This window comes from Boleophthalmus pectinirostris, unplaced genomic scaffold (assembly GCF_026225935.1).
Source record: "Boleophthalmus pectinirostris isolate CB_2022bp ecotype Guang Dong unplaced genomic scaffold, ASM2622593v1 HiC_scaffold_21, whole genome shotgun sequence".
Lineage (NCBI taxonomy): Eukaryota > Metazoa > Chordata > Actinopteri > Gobiiformes > Gobiidae > Boleophthalmus > Boleophthalmus pectinirostris.
Window position 1 is genome coordinate 36,826,558 of NW_026571175.1, and position 23,161 is coordinate 36,849,718.

The 23,161-nt window shown below is 41.3% G+C and overlaps 1 protein-coding gene across 1 annotated transcript in view; it reads right to left on the reverse strand.

The window, feature by feature from the left end:
- tbc1d5 (TBC1 domain family, member 5) overlaps positions 1-19,447 on the reverse strand; it is a 58,217-nt gene extending 38,770 nt beyond the window's left edge. The window contains 3 exon segments of the mRNA XM_055157332.1: positions 2,848-2,967; positions 5,164-5,210; positions 19,317-19,447. Of these exon segments, the coding sequence (XP_055013307.1) occupies positions 2,848-2,944 (97 nt within the window). The 5' untranslated portion in view covers positions 2,945-2,967; positions 5,164-5,210; positions 19,317-19,447.
- Between the last annotated feature and the right edge of the window lie 3,714 nt (positions 19,448-23,161).

The window sequence follows — 23,161 nt, forward strand, 5'->3', positions numbered from 1 at the left end:
TATACAACTACTACAACTACACAACTACTACAACTACTACAACTACTGTAACTATACAACTACTACAACTACTACAATTATAACTATACAACTATTACAACTATACAATTACTACAACTATTATAACTATACAACTACTACAACTATTATAACTATACAACTACTACAACTATACAACTACTACAACTATTATAACTATACAACTACTACAACTACTATAACTACACAACTGCACACAACTATACAACTATACAACTACTACTACAACTATACAACTATACAAGTACTACAACTATACAACTACTACTACAACACAACTATACAACTACTACAACTACTACTACAACTACTACAACTATACAACTACTACAACTATACAACTACTACTACTACAACACAACTATACAACTACTACTACAACACAACTATACAACTATTACAACTACTACTACAACTACTACAACTACTGTAACTACTACAACTACTGTAACTACTACTAACAACTACTACAACTACTGTAACTACTACAACTACTGTAACTATACAACTACTACAACTACTGTAACTATACAACTACTACAACTACACAGAAACTCCAAGAGAACTTTGATTTAAACGTCCTGTGTCACAGTAAAAAGATTCTTGTTGCTTTAAGTCGTGTTTGTTTCATTCACATTTTTGAGTAAAACTTTATTATGAGTCTGTTTACATCTGCACAGCTCTAAATGCTCTGATCCACCTTGTGATGTCATGACGTGGTACTTTTCACGTTAAAGAGCCACTAAACACCAAAACCACTTTTTTTTTCCCTACCAATTTTTCTGATTCTGTACACACCAGGACTAAACCAGGACTAAACCAGGACTAAACCAGGACTAAACCAGGACTACACCAGGACTAAACCAGGACTACACCAGGACTAAACCAGGACTAAACCAGGACTAAACCAGGACTAAAGCAGGACTAAAGCAGGACTAAAGCAGGACTACACCAGGACTACACCAGGACTACACCAGGACTAAAGCAGGACTACACCAGGACTAAAGCAGGACTAAAGCAGGACTAAAGCAGGACTAACCAGGACTAAACCAGGACTAAACCAGGACTAAACCAGGACTAAACCAGGACTCTTGTCTGTCTTGACATTTAGAACTGTAACAATGGTGTTTCACTGCTGCTGATGTCACGGTCTTGTCACTAATGTTCATTTAGCATCAGAACTTATTTTCTCCCACGGGGATAAACTGTTTGCACTGACAATATCACGAGCTCGTGTAGTAACTTCATGTGAACTCTAGATCCATGTGTCAGTGCACAGACAGAGGTGTTTTCTGCTCTCAGGCTGCGCCAAACCACAGACCGTAAATATGAATGGACAATGTGCCAAACAAATAACCTGTCCAGATAGTAAACATATATTTTATCATTTTACCTCCTGTATGGACTAAAGCTGTTTTTTTTTGTTTTTTTTAAATGATGTTTTATGTCGGAAGCTTCACTTTTTCTTTGTTTGGTCAGAACATAAACTCTTTCCAGTCTGAGCAGCGTCAAAACAATGACATCTTCTGCTTTTTATAAAGAAATACTATTAATATTACACAGAATTGAGTTAAACATTTTGGCCTCCACAATATTTTCTGTTTCTCATGTGAGAAAAACATGGAAAAAATAACTGCCAACTAAAGTTGGGAGGTATCTGAATTTTGACCATTTAATACCATTAAACCTTCTCAAGATTTTACCGGGGTTTACAGTACGACTGTGTCACCAACATGTTTTAGTACGACTTTGGTAAACTACGAAGTCGCACCGCTGTAGAGTCTGTACGTACGACCTGCAGACTTATAAACTCTGAAAAGTTTTCAACAAGTACTAGTATTTTTGTGTTTTTTTGGAACCAACTCGCTTGCAGCCGGTTTTGCCAACTCGCCTTATGAGCGTCACGTGACAACGGAACTAAACTAATCGAACGTCGTCTCCCCACACAGTTAAAAGAAACATTATAGTTTTAAATCGTGAAACATAAAACTGAAAATACAACCACAAACTAGCAAACTAATGTAGGGATCAATAAATTATAATATTATATCAGGTCCTTATGTAATGACACTGATACTGTTGATACTTTTTGATACCGTGTTAAAACGGAATCCTGTATTACCACCAAATCCTTCTGCCCAACCCTGGTTTAAAGGAAACGTAACTGTCCAAACTAAACGTGGGATAAACCAAAAAGATCATGTCCCAATGTTTAAGTCATTAATGTTCCTGCTACAACTTGAACAGTTTAACATCAGCATCCTTCAGTTCAGTGTGCGTGTGTGTGTGTGTGCTCAGAGTGTGTGTGTGTGTGCTCAGAGTGTGTGTGTGTGTGTGTGTGTGTGTGTGTGTGTGTGTGTGTGCTCAGAGTGTGTGTGTGTGTGTGTGTGTGTGTGTGTGTGCTCAGATGTGTGTGTGTGTGTGTGTGTGTGTGTGTGTGTGTGCTCAGAGTGTGTGTGTGTGTGTGCTCAGCTCAGAGTGTGTGTGTGTGTGTGTGTGCTCAGAGTGTGTGTGTGTGTGCTCAGAGTGTGTGTGTGTGTGTGTGTGTGTGTGTGCTCAGTGTGTGTGTGTGTGTGTGTGCTCAGAGTGTGTGTGTGTGTGCTCAGAGTGTGTGTGTGTGTGTGTGTGTGTGTGTGTGTGTGCTCAGAGTGTGTGTGTGTGTGTGTGTGTGTGTGTGTGTGGATGGAATCAAGATGTTTTTTTTTTTTTTTTTAACTCCTTTTGAGCATTGACTTTTATATTAAAATCGTTCCCCTCGTGTAACAATTTGCTCAAATCAAACAAATGAAATGAAATGGAAACACGTACGGCTGCGGTTCTTGTTGAAGTTGTGGAGGGGGTCGACGCCCGTCTCCTGCTCCTCCGACTGCAGAGGGTGACGAGTCTCAAAGTTTGGGTGCTGCATGACTGGCACCCACCCACCCACACCTGAGAGACACACACACAAACACACAAATAAACACACAAACCAGAGCAGTTATCAGCAGAGGCCGGAGTACTTGGGTATATTTACTTGAGTAACTTTTAAAAGGTCACGTTTTACTCTATTTTCTGATCTTCTAAAGTCGTTTCCTCGTCGCACAAACACACCTGGACTTGTGTTTTGTTTCATTCACATGTTTAACACACAAACCTGCAAATCTTCTCTCTAACTGAAAACACTGTTCCAACTTGTGATGTCATGTGGTGATCAGTGGTGTAGTGGGGATTTTTTAAGAGGTGGTACATGATTCATGACACCGTCGATGTGATGAAGACAGGTGTCGTATCGACTGTACAAACATAAAGGCTCCAGCACAGTAAAAAGCAGAAATATTTTATGATTTTTTTTTTTCCTGAAAATGATGCAGAATCATTTTATTAACATCAACGCTGTTTATAATCAACTACAGAAAATAAACCACAGACTACACAAGAACCAGGACTAAACCAGGACTAAACCAGGACTAAACCAGGACTAAACCAGGACTAAACCAGGACTAAAACCAGGACTAAAACAGGACTAAAACAGGACTAAACCAGGACTAAAACAGGACTAAACCAGGACTAAACCAGGACTAAAACAGGACTAAAACAGGACTAAAACAGGATTAACCAGGACTAAACCAGGACTAAAACAGGACTAAAACAGGACTAAACCAGGACTAAAACCAGGACTAAAACAGGACTAAAACAGGACTAAACCAGGACTAAAACAGGACTAAACCAGGACTAAACCAGGACTAAAACAGGACTAAAACAGGACTAAAACAGGACTAAAACAGGATTAACCAGGACTAAACCAGGACTAAACCAGGACTAAACCAGGACTAAAACCAGGACTAAAACTAGGACTGAATCAGGTCTAAAACAGGACTAAAACAGGACTAAACTAGGACTAAAACCAGGACTAAAACCAGGACTAAAACCAGGACTAAAACCAGGACTGAATCAGGTCTACAACAGGACTAAAACAGGACTAAAACCAGGACTAAAACTAGGACTGAATCAGGTCTAAAACAGGACTAAAACAGGACTAAAACCAGGACTAAAACTAGGATTGAATCAGGTCTAAAATACGACTAAACCACAACTAAAACCAGGACTGAATCAGGTCTAAAACAGGACTAAACCAGGACTAAACTAGGACTAAACCAGGACTGAACTAGAACTAAAACCAGGACTAAACCAGGACTTAAACCACAACTAAACCAGCTCCGCAAAGCTCAATCGGGCAACAGCTGCTCTTAGTTCTGTGGGGTGTGGGGTTCTGCGCTCTTCAGTCCTGGTCCGGTCCTGGTCCGGTCCTGGTCCGGTCCTGGTCCGGTCCTGGTCCGGTCCTGGTCCGGTCCTGGTCCAGTTTGTTTTCACCGTTGTCAGTTGGTCCAGTTTGACATTTAAGTCGTATTTATTTTATATTAGTTGTTTTTTTTATCTCTCACGTCGGTAAAAGTGTGTTGACGACAAATCCTCTCGTACTAGGCCCACTACACAGCTGGAGGTGATACAGGAAGTGCTCCACTGTGTTTTTAAACTCCACACTTTCACTAGAATCATTTGGATCGTTTGAGAAGATAAACGGAGCTGTTCACTTAAAGTACCACTTCATGACATCACAGTTTAGAGATGTAGACAGACAAAACACAACTGCAGGTTTATTTTTGAAGAGGAAACAACTTTAACTTAAAGCTCAGAAGAGAAAACGTGACGTAACACAGAGAAGAATTAAACAAACTGCAGCACATCTGATTTAGTTTGTCTCATTTTTGTGTCTGTCCTTTGAAAACACCAGATTTTCAGACTTATTTCATGTTTTGTCATGTTACTCTTACTTGAGTTTTTTACTTCTTTGACCACTACTTTGTACTACTACTTCAGTAATATTATTTCGTAGTAATATTCTTTTAGTTTTCTTTTCCTTTCGTTCTCTGGCTTTAAATCCGCGCGAGTTGTGTGCTCCTCTGTGTCTTTATGGTTTTGTTTTATTGATTATTTATTGTAATGCGTCTGTTTTACTGTTTTTATTTTGTTGTTCTTGTCTTAAATGGCAGGTTTTATTTGTCTTTGTGTGATTTGAGCGGAGTCTGGTCGTCCTGTCCCCGTGTTTGCGAGGACGGAGCTGGTGCAGTGTGGCGCAGGACTCACCGTGAGAGCCTCGTGACTCCAGACGCCGCTCGGATAAAGACACGATTCTGCGGGAAACAGAGAACAGTGGTGAACACAGAAGCTCGAGAGGACTGCGGACTGCACACCGCGCTTCACTCGCTCGCACACACACACACACACACACACACACACCGGGTTCACACTGGGTCCTGGTGTGAACGTGTCTCAGTCCAGATTTAGTTCTGGTTTGGTCCCAGCGTTGCAGAGATGAGAGAGCAAATGTGAACTCAACCGTAAAAAAGAAAGACTTACTATTGTGCTGGTGTGTGTCTGTATCTCTAATCTCTGTTCCCCGTGGGGTCGTTCTGTTCTAACTGTGACATTTTAATTCACAACACTGAGCTGAAACGACTCCATAAAAAAAAAAAAAAAAAAAGTGCTCTGAGCTCGGCGTTAGAAAACTGTGGTGTCCAGTGGAGCTGACGTGGCCGTAAACGTCACCACAACAAGTCAGAGTCCTGAACCCGCCGCCGCCGCGTCCCCGTGAAGAGTTTCTGAAACGGGCGGGTTTTAACATTCTAGAACACAGGTGTCAAACATAAGGCCCGGGAGCCAGATCCGGCCCTCCAAGACCTTTAATGTGGCCCTTGGGTGATTTTCTATTAAAATATTTTAAATGTTGAAATTGAATTTTTCTTAAAGTTTCAGGTTGTTCATAATATTATAATATTATAATAAGAAAGAGTTCATCGATTAAAAAACATTTCTGTAATAGATTTGCATTTCTCTGCACAAATATTTGAACTTATTGTTATTTTTGGGGTTTATATGACATGAGTTTTCTGATCCAGCCCCTTTGGGATCAAAGTAGGTTGGATACGGCCCCCGGACCAAAATGAGTTTGACACCCCTGTTCTAGAATTTTACAGGTTCTAGAGTCGGGTGAAGTTTTGTTTACAAGGAATTTATTTTTTATAATATTTCATACATTTGTTGCTTATTTGAGAATATTTTATTTAACTTGTTAATATTACCAATAATAATATAACCAACCAACAATAATAACATTACCAAGTAGCATTTATTTTAATTTTCCCGTTTGTATAATGTTCAAACAAATTGTTGGTTTCATAAAAACACAGATAAAATAAAGTAAAGTATGTTCCCAAATTGAAACAAAAATGAACCGAACTGTGACCTCAAACCCGAGGTGCGTATCAAACTGTGGTTTTGTACCGTTACACCCTTAATGTCAGCGCCGTCCACGCGACAATGTTTTTTGGTCAAAACTGTGACGTTTTATTCGTTTTGATCTTTCGTCCACACGGTTCCAGAGTGGAGAAATCTGAGAACGTGTGGACGAGCAAATAGAGCTGTCGCAATAACCGCAAAAATTAATTACCACAGTACTAAGAGGTTCACCGCGGTCACCGAACGAGACCAACGTGACCCGACCCAGAGCCCTGCACGGGTCCATTTCTGGAGACCCGCACCCGCCCAAACCCAGGACTAACCCAGGACTAACCCAGGACTAACCCAGGACTAACCCAGGACTAACCCAAGACTAACCCAGGACTAACCCAAGACTAACCCAGGACTAACCCAGGACTAACCCAAGACTAACCCAGGACTAACCCAGGACTAACCCAGGACTAACCCAAGACTAACCCAGGACTAACCCAGGACTAACCCAGGATTAACCCAGGACTAACCCAAGACTAACCAGGACTAACCCAAGACTAACTCAGGATTAACCCAGGATTAACCCAGGACTAACCCAGGACTAACCCAGGACTAACCCCGAGAAGACCGCCGGATGTCCGCAGGCAAAAATGGAGGTAAACGCAGCTGTCCCATGATCGCACTTTGTGGACACCTGCTCCTCTTACTCTCTTAAGTACCCGACATGGAGCAGGACTCTGACCCAAGCTGCCACGGGTGTGAGTGTGTGTTGTGTGTGTGTGTGTGTGTGTGTCAGGATCCTCCGATGCAGTGAAGGCTGCAGCCCTCGAAGTCGCCTCCGCAGACCACAAGATCATTACCGAAATATGACAGGTGTTTACAGAGCCGCTCCCGTCGCCCAACAACCAAGACACGCACCAACACGAACAACACACACCACACACAGATTACACACACACACGAACAATAACAAAGATCACACACGGGGAATTAAGTTATTCTTATAATTCTCATCCAAACCTTATGACTAAAAATGAAAACTTATTTAACTTTTGCAAAATAAAATGGTGATATTTCTGGGATACATCTAAAACAGACTAAATTACCTTAAATTTTAAAAAACAGTGACGAGATCTGCATTATTAAACATTATTATCATTGTTACCAGCGCCACTTACAGGTGTGGTTTATTTATTACATCGTTTTCACTCCGGTGTCGCCTGGACATGAATATTTATTGATCTGACGAGTGTGGACGCACATTTTTTTTCAACCCGCAAAAAAAAATAAAAAAAAAACAATAATAATAATCCAGGAGTGTTGTCGTGTGGCGTCGCCTCAGTCAATCGGTGGTGAAATTTATTGAAATTTTACCAGAAAATTTTACTAGTTACATCTTTTTTTTTTAGTTCTACTGAAATGTTTCCGAATGCAGAGATGTCAAAACCTCACCATGAACCACAACACTAAGATTCTGCAGTAAACACTCATGAGCGCTCCCCCTGCTGGTGGACGCGCCGCACTCGACACACTCGTGCTAATGCTGATGGGGCTATTAGCACAGAATGATCGCATTAATTAATATTTCATAGCCCCTTAATGATCCGCGCTCATATTATTAGTAATTCTAGCACATTCTGTACGTCTGTGTGCCTCCACGTCGGAACAATGGAGGCGGTTGTGGACTTTTCACACAGATTTCTCATTGTTCCGTGATGGTAATGGGGCTGGAGACGGTTCCGTGTGCGTACGTTTCCTCCAGTGTTTCTATTTGTTTAATAATGAAACACAATAATAACGCGTCTGCATCTTAAAGCTCTTGAGCGCGAGAGGAGCCGTGCGCCATCATCATCATCGCTCAGACCCGTGCGTTCTCATTATAAATGCATCGTGTACGGTCTTTTTTTTTCCACAGGAGCAGCTGTTTGGCTCCGAGGGTAAAGCTGCCCGACGAGTCTGTGCCACCGTAAAACTTATTATAAGATCTTAAACAACACGGATTAAACCGAATGGACTCCTGCGAGCTTCAGTCCAGTTTAAAACCGTGTTCCCTCCTCGAAAACAGACCTGCAGCCGTGTTTTGTTTCACTCACACGTGTTTGAGTGGCTCTTTATTATGAGTCTGTCTACATCTCCAAAGCTCTAAATGGTCTGGTCCACCTCGTGATGTCATGAAGTGGTGGTTTTCAAGTGAACAGCTCGTTTTGTCTTTTTTGTTTGAGCTAAAATGACTCCAAAAAAGAAACAAGTGCACGTTAGAAAACTGATGTCCAATGGAGCTGACGAGGCCGTAAACCAGGACCAGGATTAAACCAGGACTACACCAGGACTGAGCCAGGACTAAAAAAGAACTAAACCGGGGTTAAACCAAGACTACACCAGGGTTAAAGCACGACTAAAACAGGACTAAAACCGGGACTAAACCGGGACTAAACGAGCACTGAAACGGGACTAAACCAGGACTACACCAGGACTGAAAAAGGACTAAACCAGGACTAGACCCAGGACTAGACCCAGGACTAAACCCAGGACTAAACCCAGGACTAAACCCAGGACTAAACCCAGGACTAAACCAGGACTACACCAGGACTACACCAGGACTAAACCAGGACTACACTAGGAGTAAACCAGGACTAAAAAAGAACTAAACCGGGGTTAAACCAGGACTACACCAGGGTTAAAGCAGGACTAAAACAGGACTAAACAAGCACTGAAACCTGGACTAAACCAGGACTACACCAGGACTAAACCAGGACTAAACCAGGACTAAACCAGGACTAAACCCAGGACTAAACCCAGGACTAAACCCAGGACTAAACCAGACTAAACCAGACTAAACCCAGGACTAAACCAGGACTAAACCAGGACTAAACCAAGACTAAACCCAGGTCTAAACCAGGCTGTGGGGCTCCTCCTGTAGAACTGTACGTGACCATTGTTTTAACATTTGTACCAAAATGACGACGCGACACTGCTGAATCTTACGAGTATCAGTAATAAAGAAAATCAATCTGGAGAAGGAAGTGTGTACGTCACTGCGGGCGTGTCACGGCGTGTGTGTACGTCACTGCGGGCGAGCACTGGTGGAGCGGAAAACGGCAGTAGATCGACAAAACGGCGTCCTGAAAATAAGATTAAAAAAAACCTCAAACACGGCTCAGTCCAAACAGAAGCTGAGGCGAGTGAAGTGTGAGAGGAGTCGGCTGTAACGCGGTGAAGCTGTGGAGCGTCTGGAGCGAGGCGCGGGGCCGAGCTCACATGTTTCTGTCATAACCAAATGAGCGTGTGCATAATTCACCGAGCTGCACCTGGAGACGCCTCAATAATTCAGAGCAGGATAATCACATGACTAATGAAAGACGGCGATAAATCACAACACAATAACAGCAGCGGCTCCATCTGTGCAACAACTCTCACACTCTCTCTGTGTGTGTGTGTGTGTGTGTGTGTGAGAGGCTGAGGGCCCAGGGCAAAACACACACTGATCATATATACACACATACAGACACACACACACCGATACACACACAGACACACACACAGCTCATATAGAGAGACACACACACACACAGAGAGATACACACACAAATAAACACACAGGCACACACAGAGCTCATATACACACATACAGAGACACACACAGAGAAACACACAGCTTATACACACACACACAAAAACACACACACACACACAGATACACACATACAGACACACAAATACACACACAGAGCTCATATACACACATAGAGACACACACAGAGATACACACACACACAGAGAGATACACACAGCTCATACACACATATACACACAAAAACAGATACACACAGGCACAGACACACAACTCATATAGAGACAGAGACACACACAGAAACACACACAGAGCTCATATACATACATGCAGGTACACACACACACAGATACATACACAAATACACACACACAGAGATACACAACAAATACACACACAGGCACACACAGAGCTGATATACACACATACAGAGATACACACTGCTCATACACACATACACAAAAACACACACACAAACACACAGCTCATATATACACACACGGTCACAGATACACACACACAGCACACACACATACACATACACATTTACACACATTTACACACAAACACACACACAGAGACACACACAAACAAACACAGATACACAAGGGCGCAGACACACAGCTCATACACACAAACACACACACAGCAGAGATCTCAGTTGTTTAATTTCAGACAAAGCGTCGGTCGATCATTTCTGCTCTAGTTTCTGAGCCGAGACATTTACACATAAAGACTCTGATTTAGATTTTATATAATTAAAATTTACTACAAACTCACCCACAGAACGTTTCCCCTCGAACCCTGAACAAAGCTGCGCTCACGTGTTTGCACTTTTCTATTCTTATTTTTAAGTGTTCAGAAAAAACTCTTTGTGCGATTTTAGGCTGCAGTTCCGCATCAACAAACTTTCACTTCCCGTAAACGCAGAGTTCACCGCTTTAGATCACTTCATTTTTTAACAGAAGATAAAACTGATCACGATCTGTTTGTCTCTTCATGTTCGTGTTGAGCTGCTTCAGTTTGATCTGAACATTTAGAGCAGTGTCAAAAAAACATGTCAAACAACAAACTGGATTTTTCAAGAGCTTCTGGGTTTTAAAAGAGACATTTTACTCATTTTACTGAAACGCAGCTGTGAGGATCATATTTAAGATTTTACTACAAATAAATAACTAAACACAATAATCTAATCACAATCTGGCATTTTTTTATGTTTCAGATTAAACTTCTGTGAAACTGGACAAATGGACCTGGAGACTCCAAAATCTGACGATTAAATCAGCAAACTGAGAAATCAGCGAAGCCCTCCTCCGAGCTACAAGAACAAACTGAAGACGTAAAGAGAAGGAGAGAAAGAGAGAGAAAGAGAGAGAGAGAGTAGAAGTAGACGCTGAGCTAAACAAACTCACATGTCTGAAGTGAAGCTGAGAGTCGAGGCCCGAGACTGAACGACCAGTCACATGATCCAAGAGAGACGAGAGAGAGAAAGAAAGAAAGAAAGAAAGAGAGAGAGAGAGACAGAAAAGGAGACAAGAAAAGGAGACAGAGAGGGAAGGAGAGAGATAGAGAGGGAGAGAGAGGTAGAAAAGGAGACAGAGAGAGAGAAAGAGAGAAGGAGACAGATAGAGAAGGCAATGGAGATGGAGGGAGAGGGAAAGAGACAAAGAGAGAGAAGGAGACAAAGAGAGAGGGACAGAGAGAAAAGAGGTGACAGAGCAGACTGCACTCCTCTGGTCTTGTCTCTTTAGTTTTTACTTGTAATGATCCTCAAGACTTTTCAGGATATTTTCGATTTATTTATCACTGAAATTCCACAAACAACAACTTATTTCAACTATTTTGTCGATACAGACCCTGAATGTGACGTCACGGTCTCGCCCTGATCCACTTCCGGCGAGTCAGATCGCCAACACACCGCACATTATATATTTTAGCACATTTTCGAGTGGTTCACATTAACACTTCTGTTGTAAAAGTGCACAGACAGAAACACACAGAGCTTCAGGATCAGATCCTGACTAAAGCTCACAGACGAGACAAGTAGAGCCGCCATCAGTGTGACAAACACCCGACAATATTCAGGGGTCAACATTAGGGCCAGACCGATATATCGTTTGGCCAATATTATCGGCCGATATGGGCACTTGGAAACATTTCAGCGATCAGCCTAAATCTTGCTGATATTTCACGTGGGCATATTATACGTCGTTATAAAGCTCAGACTCTTTACATTATGTTCATTTAATCTAATTTACAGACAGATAAATGACCTGATATGTGGCTCTGCATCAGTATTTATCTGTGGAGTCGTTTGTCTGTGTGTGTGTGTGTGTGTGTCCGTACTGTCCCTGAACACACCACAGAGTCGCGTCACTCACGTGTGTTTGTTTACACTCGCAGACACAGATACAAACAGAGATTATTTTCTTTTTAGGTACAATCAGTTTGAGTCTGGATTAAAAGGACATTTATTGGTGCAGACTTGTGATGTGAGGAGGAGTCTGTGTGAGGCTGAGTGCTGGAAATGTGTCGATTTTGAAGTTACTTTTGTTTTTTCTCATTAGTTAGTGATTAGCTGCTGTAGCTCCTGCACATAAACAGACTGTTTTCTCTTGTCTGACTGTAAAGTGACTTTATTGTCCGTATATTTGTGACTGGAGGAGCATTGATATGTAAATGAGCTGTGAATAGACGTGTGAATGATTGACATTTACACATAATTTTATACTCATTTACAGCTAAAGGCTAATAGCGGTAGTTTACTTTCTTTACTAGAATGTAATGCAAAAAGACCAACCTAATGTCTGTAAATATGACGTAAAGACACAGAATAACAATAAATGTTGCCTAAATAAACCCAATTTAAAATCCACTAGAGCCAAACGTAAGTTTTTTAAACAATTCAAGATTTACAGTGAATTTTTTACATCACTAAATATATCAGCGATTATATCGGCATCCACAACAAAATCCAGATCGGTCGGGCTCTAGTCTAGTCTAGTCTCTGAACTGTTGAGTGACACAAACTCAAATGTGAAAAAAGAAAAGACAGACACTAAACTCATGAGGCCCGATTCTATTGATTCAACTGATAAAATGAGCTGCACTTAGCCTCGTGTGAGAAACACTTCAGTCGAACTAAACCCAAACCAGAGTCTGCTGCTGTTTCCCTCAGAGCTTCTGTTCTGGGCTGATGTGGTGAGTTTGTATAAATTTCTACCTGCTGCTGTTTGATGAGTTTATGGTGAGATGAGGAAGGCCGCGGTTTTAACGGGGAATATAGAAACCTTTCATAATTGGAGGAACATCGTATGGAAAGGCATCTGGACTTGTTTTGTTTTTTGCTTTGTTTTTTTTTTGAGGGTTTTTAGAGGTGTGATGGGTTAATCATATTTCACACACCGGCTGCCGTAAATCGGGGAATTTATGACCCGACCACAGACGAGCTGTGTCACTAAACTGCAGCTACAGTCGCCTGGACTGTCAGTATGGCGGCCAAAACTGACCTGGTTTAGACCTGATGTAGTCCTGGTTTAGACCTGATGTAGTCCTGGTTTAGACCTGATGTAGTCCTGGTTTAGACCTGATGTAGTCCTGGTTTAGACCTGATGTAGTCCTGGTTTAGACCTGATGTAGTCCTGGTTTATTCTTGGTTTAGTCCTGGTTTAGTCTTTGTTTAGTCCTGCTTTAGATTTGATGTAGTCCTGATTTAGACCTTTAGTAGTCCTGGTTTAGATCTGATGTAGTCCTGGTTTAGTCCTGGTTTGGACTTGATGTAGTCCTGGTTTAGTCCTGGTTTAGATTTGATGTAGTCCTGGTTTAGTCTTAGTTTAGTCCTGGTTTCGATCAGGTTGGTCAAAAATAGTGACCCTTGGGACATTTCTTGTACAAAACTGGGTCAAATCAGTGTTTTTTTTTTTTTTTTTTTTTGTTTTGTAATAAATCTGCTGGGATGGGGGGACACAGGCTCAAAACTGGGACTGTCCCAAGAAAACAGGGACATCTGGACTCCTTTTTTGTACAATTGTGTTTAGAAATATTGTAACTTGTGTGTGTACAATATATATAATGACTTTTTTTTACGTACACAGATGAAGATGAACTAATTTAGTTTCATAAAGGGAACAGTTCATGGGACTTTCCAGCTGGTTGACCTTAAAGAGCTTGTAACTAAAACCTGCTCAGCCTACATGTCCCATCATGCACCAGGGCACAGTCAACATGTGACCCACACCTATGACTTTAAATCTGCTCTGTGACAGCTTCAGGAGTTTACCCTGATGAAGCCGAAAAGCTGAAACACGTTGGTGTGATTTTAACTTTATCTGCAGTGTGGGATTAAAGACTTTTAATTATTTTGTTCTTTTTGAGCCTCGGATTTTTCAACTTTGTGTCTGAGACTCAGGTGAGAATCAGCTGGAAACTCCACCTTGACTGTACCATTTATGAAACTAAGTTAATTAAGCTATATACATATTTTAAAAAAATTTAAATCATTATATATATTGTATTATTAACATTATCATTATTAATTTCCAGTTTTCTCCTCAGTCCGTCTGCAGAACTTGGGCAGTGTCTTTAGATGATAAAAAGCTCGTTCTATGTGGTCAGATGGACAGTTTTAGGCAGTTCCATCACAAAATTTCTCACAGGATTTTTGAACAAACTCTGTAGCTTTTTAAGTTTTTGTGTTGCGCCACTTACAAATTAAGTTCATAGCAAACAAGTAAGAAAATAATTACCGTATTTTCCAGGCCATTAGACGCGCTCTTAAGGCTCTAGCCTCATCAAAAAACGACCGTGCGCCACAATCCAGAGAACCCCATACATGAATCCACTTGGGTGTCCCAGCACGACTTCAGTAAACTATAAACTCGCACCACCAGCAGAACACGCAAACACACACGGAGCAGACAGCGACCGCACAGCGAAACACACCCACAGACACACTCGTCACTCCACGCCGACGAGGAACGGTAACGAAGGAACGAACCTAAAAAGCGACGAGTGAAAAAGCGACTTCTAGACTGAACAACTGAGTCACTGCGAACACGCCGACAATCCGTTGGTCCCAGACAGCACCCTCCCTACACGCCACAACTGAACAAAGCCCAGAGTCACCGTGAACGAACAAACAAACAAAACCACTCACCCATCACACTGTTGGGTTTCCTTTAAAGTCCCACGCGGTTTATTTGTGAAAAAAGATCGAAAATAGACCATTTAATGACAGTGCGTCTTATAATCCAGAGCGACTAATAGTGCGGAAAATACGGTAATATTTCTTCCCAAATCAACAGTTACAGACGCTGTAGGACATGGGGACCAAGAAAAAAATATTTAAAATACAATTTCATAGTAAACTTCTACGAGCAAATGAGAATTACACTGATATTACAGAGTTTAAAAATGTGTGCCGCTTCAGGAAGATCAGTAAAATGACATAAACAAGGCCCGATGTTTGGTCTAGTACGTTCACGTTTCATTTTATTATGATATAGAAACTGATCCCTGCCATTTAAATCTTAAATTTAACTCAATCTGCACAGACGGAGGCGAGAAAATCCGTATCAAACACGTCAACACAACAAACCTCTGCGTCATTCTGCTCTATAAGATTCTGCTCTATGATCTGTACTTTTAAATTCTGTAAAGATGTAACTCATACAGATAAAATAATGCATTAAATCATAAACAAATAATATGAAAAATAACAAATAAATGATTGTCGATTTCTGAGTGACCAGATTTGCCAAATTCCAAACTGGGACACACTCGGGTTGGGATGTTTGGTGTAAATAAAAGAGTGAAAAGAGCGAGAAACGTTGTGCTTTCTCGTGTCAGTCATGATCTGAAGAGCTTCTGTCTCTATGTTTTGTTTTTGGGTTTTTTTGCTTTAAGATCATTTACAAACACGGATTTGACAATTTATGCTCCTCTTTACAAAATTCACGGTTCGGTTCATGTCGCGGTTTAAGGTCGCGGTTTTCGGTTCATTTTTTGTTTTTAATCTTTAATCTCCAGAAATATACTACAGCTTAATTATCCTAAGTTAGGACAGAGCAATAAAAAAAGTTATACAATTATAGTTAGTAATGTAATCATTCACAAACTGAATTTGAACTTTAAGCACATTATTACTGGACATAAGCAGCTGCTGTGTTTCACCTTCCAAACCCTCGTCAGGAGTCGGGACACTCGGTTTAGTGAGACTGCGAGGTTAAGGGTCTGGCTCCGCTGCACGCGTATTTCACCCTACGCAAGCGTAAAAACTACAACTTTTGGACGTGTAACTTTTACAATGCATGGAAAGTGACTGAGGGCGACTCCACTGCGCGGCGAGCCAAACTGTTCACATTTACACATAGATTTAACGCGTTTAACACCTTATTTGACGCTTATTACAAGGTTGTTTGATGCGTTAAATTGTTGTTGTTTGACGAATTATTCTTGTTTAACGCAGCGAATTATTCTACAGATGATAATGATCCTCCCACTGTTTTTCTCAGTCAGTGGATTTAAAGTGTTTTCAGTCAATCACTGACCAAGACAGAGTCCAGAGCAACAACACCGATGTCCCTGTGCACATTTTTACTCTTAAAAAATAAACATTACACTGTGTAAATCATCTATCAAATTTAAAACGGTTGTCGTACACCTCAACATATTTATCTGATTATTTAATTCTCCGTTAGGCCTGTAACAATAATCAATACATCAATTAATCATACAATAACTTTTAACGAGCTTGATAACTTTTCTGGCTGCGATAATTTCTATTTGCAGCTTGTTTATTTCCTCGCTCTCTCTCGCGCTCAAAAGAGACTGAATGTTAGAAGCTTCTATCGCTCTCTGACCCGTCTCGTTTAACATAATGACGGTTGAACCAACATGCACTGTGTTTATCAGCACAGTGGATGCGCGCTTAGTCTGAGTGCAGAAAACGCCGCTGTCTGTGCGGTTTAACATGAAGCCGCGACACAAACGCCGCCGTCAGAACCAAAACAGTTCATCGCCGAGAGCCAAAAAAAGTCACGATGCCGAATCAACGCCGGTGAGCAGGACACGTCTCAACAGACACGTGCGTCAAATGCAGCGAAACGCAAACGACGAGAAGAAATGTCTCAAACAGCCGATAAACCCAAACCCGAGCTCCAGAACTAGCCCCGCCCCCAGGAGAACCCGAAATCCCACAAGAAACCAACAGGACAGTGGCTCCCTCATAGTGGAATAACATTCTGTGTCACGGGTTCAAACAAAAACTTTAAGTCCAAAATGCTGAGGCCACAGCAGCAGCCACAGAGACGAGACACTATATATCAACATAAGTCAATGACTAAAATTACTTTTAAGTACAATTTTGTTACAGAGACTTAATAATCCATTTTATTTATTGCTTTGGTTGTGTTTGGTTCAACAGTGGTTTATTTAAGTGTATTTTTGTGAACACGTCCTCGCTGTGAGTCACACTACATGAGACTAGTCCTGTGTTAACACGTCTGTTTTATTTAGGCCTGTTGTTTTTGGTTGTCTGACACTTCCTGTGTTAAATGTTATTTCGAGAGTGAGGTTAAGTAAGGTGTTTGCATTTTTATTCCATGGTCATTACATTATTTGAAATTGGTCTCAAAATGTCAATATTATCATTTATTGCAATAAATTCTTGGTCAATTAATCGTCCAGCAAAATCTGTTAAGGTTACAGGTCTATTCTCCGTATGCAGTTGTCAAAGGACAAAGACAATATGAAACACACGAACTCAGCAGTGAGAGGATCATTATCATGTGTAGAATCATTTGACACGTTAAATAAGCTTGTAATATGCGTCAAATAAGGTGTTAAAAGCGTTAAATATAAGTGTAAATGTGAACAGTTTGGGTTGACATATCAATGTTCGCTCTAGATATGCGTATAGAGCAGTGCGTCCTGCGCATGTAGATTTTAGAAAATTATTTTTTGAGGCTCTACATGAGCGTAGACGCGTATCCCCGTCAAAATCCAGAGTGAGCATGAATCTTTGGTTGTATTTGTGGGTTTACATCAGTGCAACGTGCACCTGGGGCAGATCTGTGTCATGTGAAAGAGCCCAGGTCCAGAAAGACTCTTAATAATAATATTAATATACAATAATATTTACTTTTGAAATTGTGGCGTTTGTCGTGGTGAGTCTGTACAGAAGGTAAATACAAGTCTGTTCTGTTAGTTTCACTGTGGACCTGATACATGTGACCAAACGCGCCTCAGTGAAGTTTGATCGACTTTACACTGACAAACACAGAGTCAGTGCTGCGCGTGTTCGTCCTGCTGCAGCTTCAGGTGGAGTCGTCTTTGTGTTGACGTGCGGCGGTGCACACACGTCCAGAACCGTGAAAAAAAAAAAACAACGGTTCAGCTTTTTATTCATGAACCGTGCCACCCCCACTCTTTACTCTTGGCGGGATCAGATTAGTCAAGAACTGTGATTTAGACCTAATGTAGTCCTGGTTAAGTCCTGGTGTAGTCCTGGTTTAGTCCTAGTTTACACCTGGTTTAGTCTTAGTTTAGTTGTGGTTTAGACTTGTTGTAGTCCTGTTCTAGTTCTGGTTTAGTCCTGGTTTAGACCTGTTGTAGTCCTGGTGTAGTCCTGGTTTAGACCTGTTGTAGTCCTGGTTTAGTCCTGGTTTAGTCCTGGTTTAGACCTGGTTTAGTCCTGGTTTAGTCCTGGTTTAGACGTGGTTTAGACCTGTTGTAGTCCTGGTGTAGTCCTGGTTTAGACCTGGTTTAGACCTGGTTTAGTCCTGGTTTAAACGTGGTTTAGACCTGTTGTAGTCCTGGTTTAGTCCTGGTTCAGTCCTGGGTCAGTCCTGGTTCAGTCCTGGTTCAGTCCTGGTTCAGTCCTGGTTCAGTCCTGGTTTAGACCAGATTGGTCCAAAATAGTGACACCTGGGACATTTCTTGTATAAAACAGTTACAAATCAGTGTTTATTATTATTTTTTTGTTGCATAAATCTGCTGGGACAGGGGACACGGACTCAAAACTGGGACTGTCCCGGGTAAACTGGGACGTCTGGACTCCTCAGATCCCTAGATTAGTGTAAAAGTGTCGAGTCGGGGGCAGCTCTGCGCTGATCGCCGCAGACAGTTAGCATGCGGAGCTAGCATCACAAAACGCCGCCGAACGATCCGAACAAGCGCCAAACCCGCACCAAACCCGCGCCAAACCCGCATTTCCACCAACACGACCGATAAACCCGCATGTCAGGGCTCGACGTGCACTGACAGCCGCGTAGTTCCGCACGATCCCCGCCGATGCTAACGCCGCACTCGGCCTGGAGCCACTTCCGCCACGGAGCCACGGGACCCGCGGGCGGAGGAGCGTCTGTGCCCGGGGAAGGCGCGCGGGGGAGGCGGCCTGCGGGGCTGCGGAGGGTCCGGGGGGACGGGGAGGAGGTTTTACCTGTCACAGATGAGGGCCGGACATGCTGCGGTGCTCGGGTGTCCGGGTCCGTGTGCGGGGAGCTGGATGTAAACAGAAGCGGCGCACAGAGGCGGATGTGCCGAGGATCAGCTGACCGCTCCCCGACCACGTGACCCCGGGACTAGACGCGGGGAGGAGACGGGCCCCGCTCCGAGACATGAACAAGAAAAGAAAAGAAACAGAACAGAAAAGAACAGAAAGAACAGAATAGAACAGAAAAGAACAGAACAAAACAGAGCCACATGCAAACAGGTAAAAGGAACTGTACGAAAGATTTAGATTTTAAATGTTCTATATACAGTGTTGGGGAGTAACAGATTACATGTACAGTTACATAATCAGAGTACAAATTATAAGTAAATGTATTCAGTTACAGTTACTGTTTCAGTGAGTGGTGATTGGATTACAGTTCATTTGTTGAAATAAATGGATTACACAGCGGTATTTTCCTGTTTTCACATTTTGGGCTAAACCAGGACTAAACCAAGACTAAACTAGATCTAAACCAGGATTAAAACCATGTCTAAACTAGAGCTAAACCAGGACTAAAACCAGGTCTAAACCAGGACTAAATCATGCTGTGTGGACGTGTCTCCTCGTCTTCTATCAATAATATTTTTAATACGGTTGAGTAAAGTCTGGGCTTTTTATTTTCTTTTATCAGACAAAACATTTTATGTGAAGATTTCCTCGTCTTTGTTTCTCTACAGCAAATCAAGTAATCCAAAGTATTCAGATTACATTACTCACTTTAAGTAATTTAATGGATTACGTTATAAACTACATTTTGGTGTATGTAATCTGTAATCTGTAGGGGAATACATTTTAAAAATCACCTTCCCAACACTGCAAACAGACCTGTCAGACCCGTGTGCTTGTGTTTTCTTTTATTCACACATGTTTAGGGGGTCAGCTCTATGTTCCCACAGCCCAACAGTCCCACAGCTCTATGTTCCCTCATTTCTTTTTTATTTTTTTATTTTAATTAATTTAAAGGGATGATTCAGATTCATTTCAACCAAGGGTCCTTTACTCCATGACCTCGAGCCAACCCCCCTCACCCCATCCTAGGTATTGTGTTCCTACAGTTCCCTATAATTTAAGTCTTATTCTCCTGCAAGAGCCGCTGGTCCAAGATGTTTGCTCATATGGCTGCTCCTATGGAGAATAGGTTGGGTGTAATTGACCAAACTGAGAGAAATGGGGATAAAATCTGATGCAAATTGATGATAAAGGAAATGCGGGAACATAGGGCCTAATTTTGAAAAAAGGCACACTCCTGTTTAGGGAGACCAGACGATCCCTATTTAACCGGGACAGTCCCAGTTTTGAGCCCTGTGTCCCCTGTTCCAGCAGATTTATACAAAACCACTGATTTGAGGGACAAAATTTAATTTAATTTGGTAAACAAATTAGAAGAACACATTAGAAATGTAACTACAGAGGCTTCCAAACTGTACATAAATGCACCTTTCTGTCTCATATAAACTACTGTGTGACAAACAAGAGCCCACTGCTCCTGTACAAAGGCTCTATAGACTCTGAAAACATCAAAAATCTAACTCTTATCATCACTGTCACATACTGAGCAAATATAATTTTCTAAATTGGGAAAACTTAATTATTTACTCAGACCTCATTCTGGTCTAAAAAACATTCCATGATCTTGCTCCACCTCCATTAAAAAAGTTTACACAGCTGAATTTAAAAACAAACACTGGAGTATCGAGCAGAGTGTTGGGCGTGTTCTATTAATAAATGACACTGGAATCAATCGACTGAAATCAAAAAAATTGATTCCCTATTCAATACAATTCTAATACAAAGCTCTGGGTCAAATCACTGCCCCTGGCGCCTTCATCTACTCAGGACTTACATCTGATCTGAACGCCCGTGTTTCCCGCAACCCAGAAATATAAAACAACATGAATATGCAAATATATGTTACACGTCTTGGATCCATCTGAGGACAGTGAGGTACAGGTTTTAGCCAGAGAGAAAAATTGGTTTGAGAGTTGAGTGAAAGAAACCATTTTTGTTAAGAAAGAGAATCCTTCTCTAAACAGAAACGGAGGCCTCAGACACCATCTACCTCCTATTTACAACTCCATCCTCAAACCTTATTCAGAACAAACAAGAACAACAGGTGTAGCCAGGTCAGGTCCAGAGGTGTGGAAGCTCCATTATGACCATTTATTGTTATGCTAATTAGACCCAACACCCTGTACAGGTCAATGGGCCGAACTAACAAACAGAAACTGTAAACAAGTGTGTGTTAGTTTCAGTGTAGTTTCAGTGTAGTTAGCTCCTCCCTGCAGATATAAGGAAGTGTCCACCAGCGTCTGACCAGAACTGAAGAAGCAGCTTGGATGAGCTGAGAAACGTCTTCAACCAAACTAACTTTTGTCCAGTCGACAAACTGAATTTTTCTCCTCATGGATTCTACCTGGACGACTGAGGGATTCTTCACACATCTTGGATCCTCCCTGAAGCATCTGCGTTGTTCTTTACCATAAGAGGATGACAGCCAGGTTTAAATTACAGCCAAGTTTATTTTGGCTTGGTGCAAGTCAAGACGACCCCACTTCAGCTGCTCTGTAAAACCTCTACAAAACCTCCATCTCTGCAAAGTACCTTAAAAACATCACATTGTTGTATTGTTAGTTTGTTGTATTGTTACCTCCGCCAAGGAGGTTATGTTTTTGCCAGCGTTTGTCTGTTTGTTTGTTTGTCTATTAGCAACATAACTCAAAAAGTTATGGACCGATTTTGATGAAATTTTCAGGATTTGTTGGAAATTTGAAAAGGAAGAACTGATTTCATTGGGGGTGATCCGGAAGAAATCCTGGATTCTGGATCACTTTGAAATTTTAGTTAACATTGTGGTAAATGGGGCCAAAAATTTTGTTTCTCCATATCTGGGTTAATTATTGACCAAACCCCATGAAATTTGACTCAGGGATGGACAATGGGATCCTCTTTCATATTCCAAATTGAAAGATACGAGACAAATATTTATGGAAAACACAATTAATATGAGGGGGACTGTAGTCCTTGGCGGAGGTCTGCGCTCTCTGAGTGCTTTTCGTTAGTTTGTTATTGTTAGTTTGTTGTTATTGTTGTGTTGTTATTGTGTTTGTTTGTTTTGTTGTTAGTTTGTTTGTTGTTTGTGTTGTTTGTTGTTGTTTGTTGTGTTGTTAGTTTGTTTGTTTTGTTGTTGTTGTTAGTGTTGTTGTGTTGTTATTGTGTTGTTGTTGTTTGTTGTTATTGTGTTGTTTGTGTTGTTATTTGTTTGTTGTTGTTGTTATTGTTTTGTTGTGTTGTTATTGTTAGTTTGTTGTTGTTGTTTGTTGTTAGTGTTGTTAGTTGTTGTTGTTGTTGTGTTGTTAGTTTGTTGTGTTGTTAGTTTGTTGTGTTGTTAGTTTGTTGTGTTGTTAGTTTGTTGTATTGTTAGATTGTTGTGTTGTTGTTCACGTTGTCGGTTTAATGTAAACAGTTTCTTTAATGTGTTTTGTTCTGCAGATGGGAAGGAGCTTGGAGCTAAATCTGGCACAGAGCATCTTTTCTGTCTGAGTTTAATGTTTTGTTTACTGTTCTTGTTTAAAATAAATAAATAAAATGTCTAAATCATGTGTGTGGATTAAATATTATACATCTATATCGGATCGGTGAGTCTGTAATGATTATTTGTCCGTGGAACATTGTGCTGTGATCTGAAAGCAGCGCTCAGCAGTTTTTCATCTCACACTGGACCTGGACTTCTTCTGTGTTGAAGTAGTTTGGCCTAAATTGGTCGTTAGCCTCTGTAAACAGAACGGTGCCGT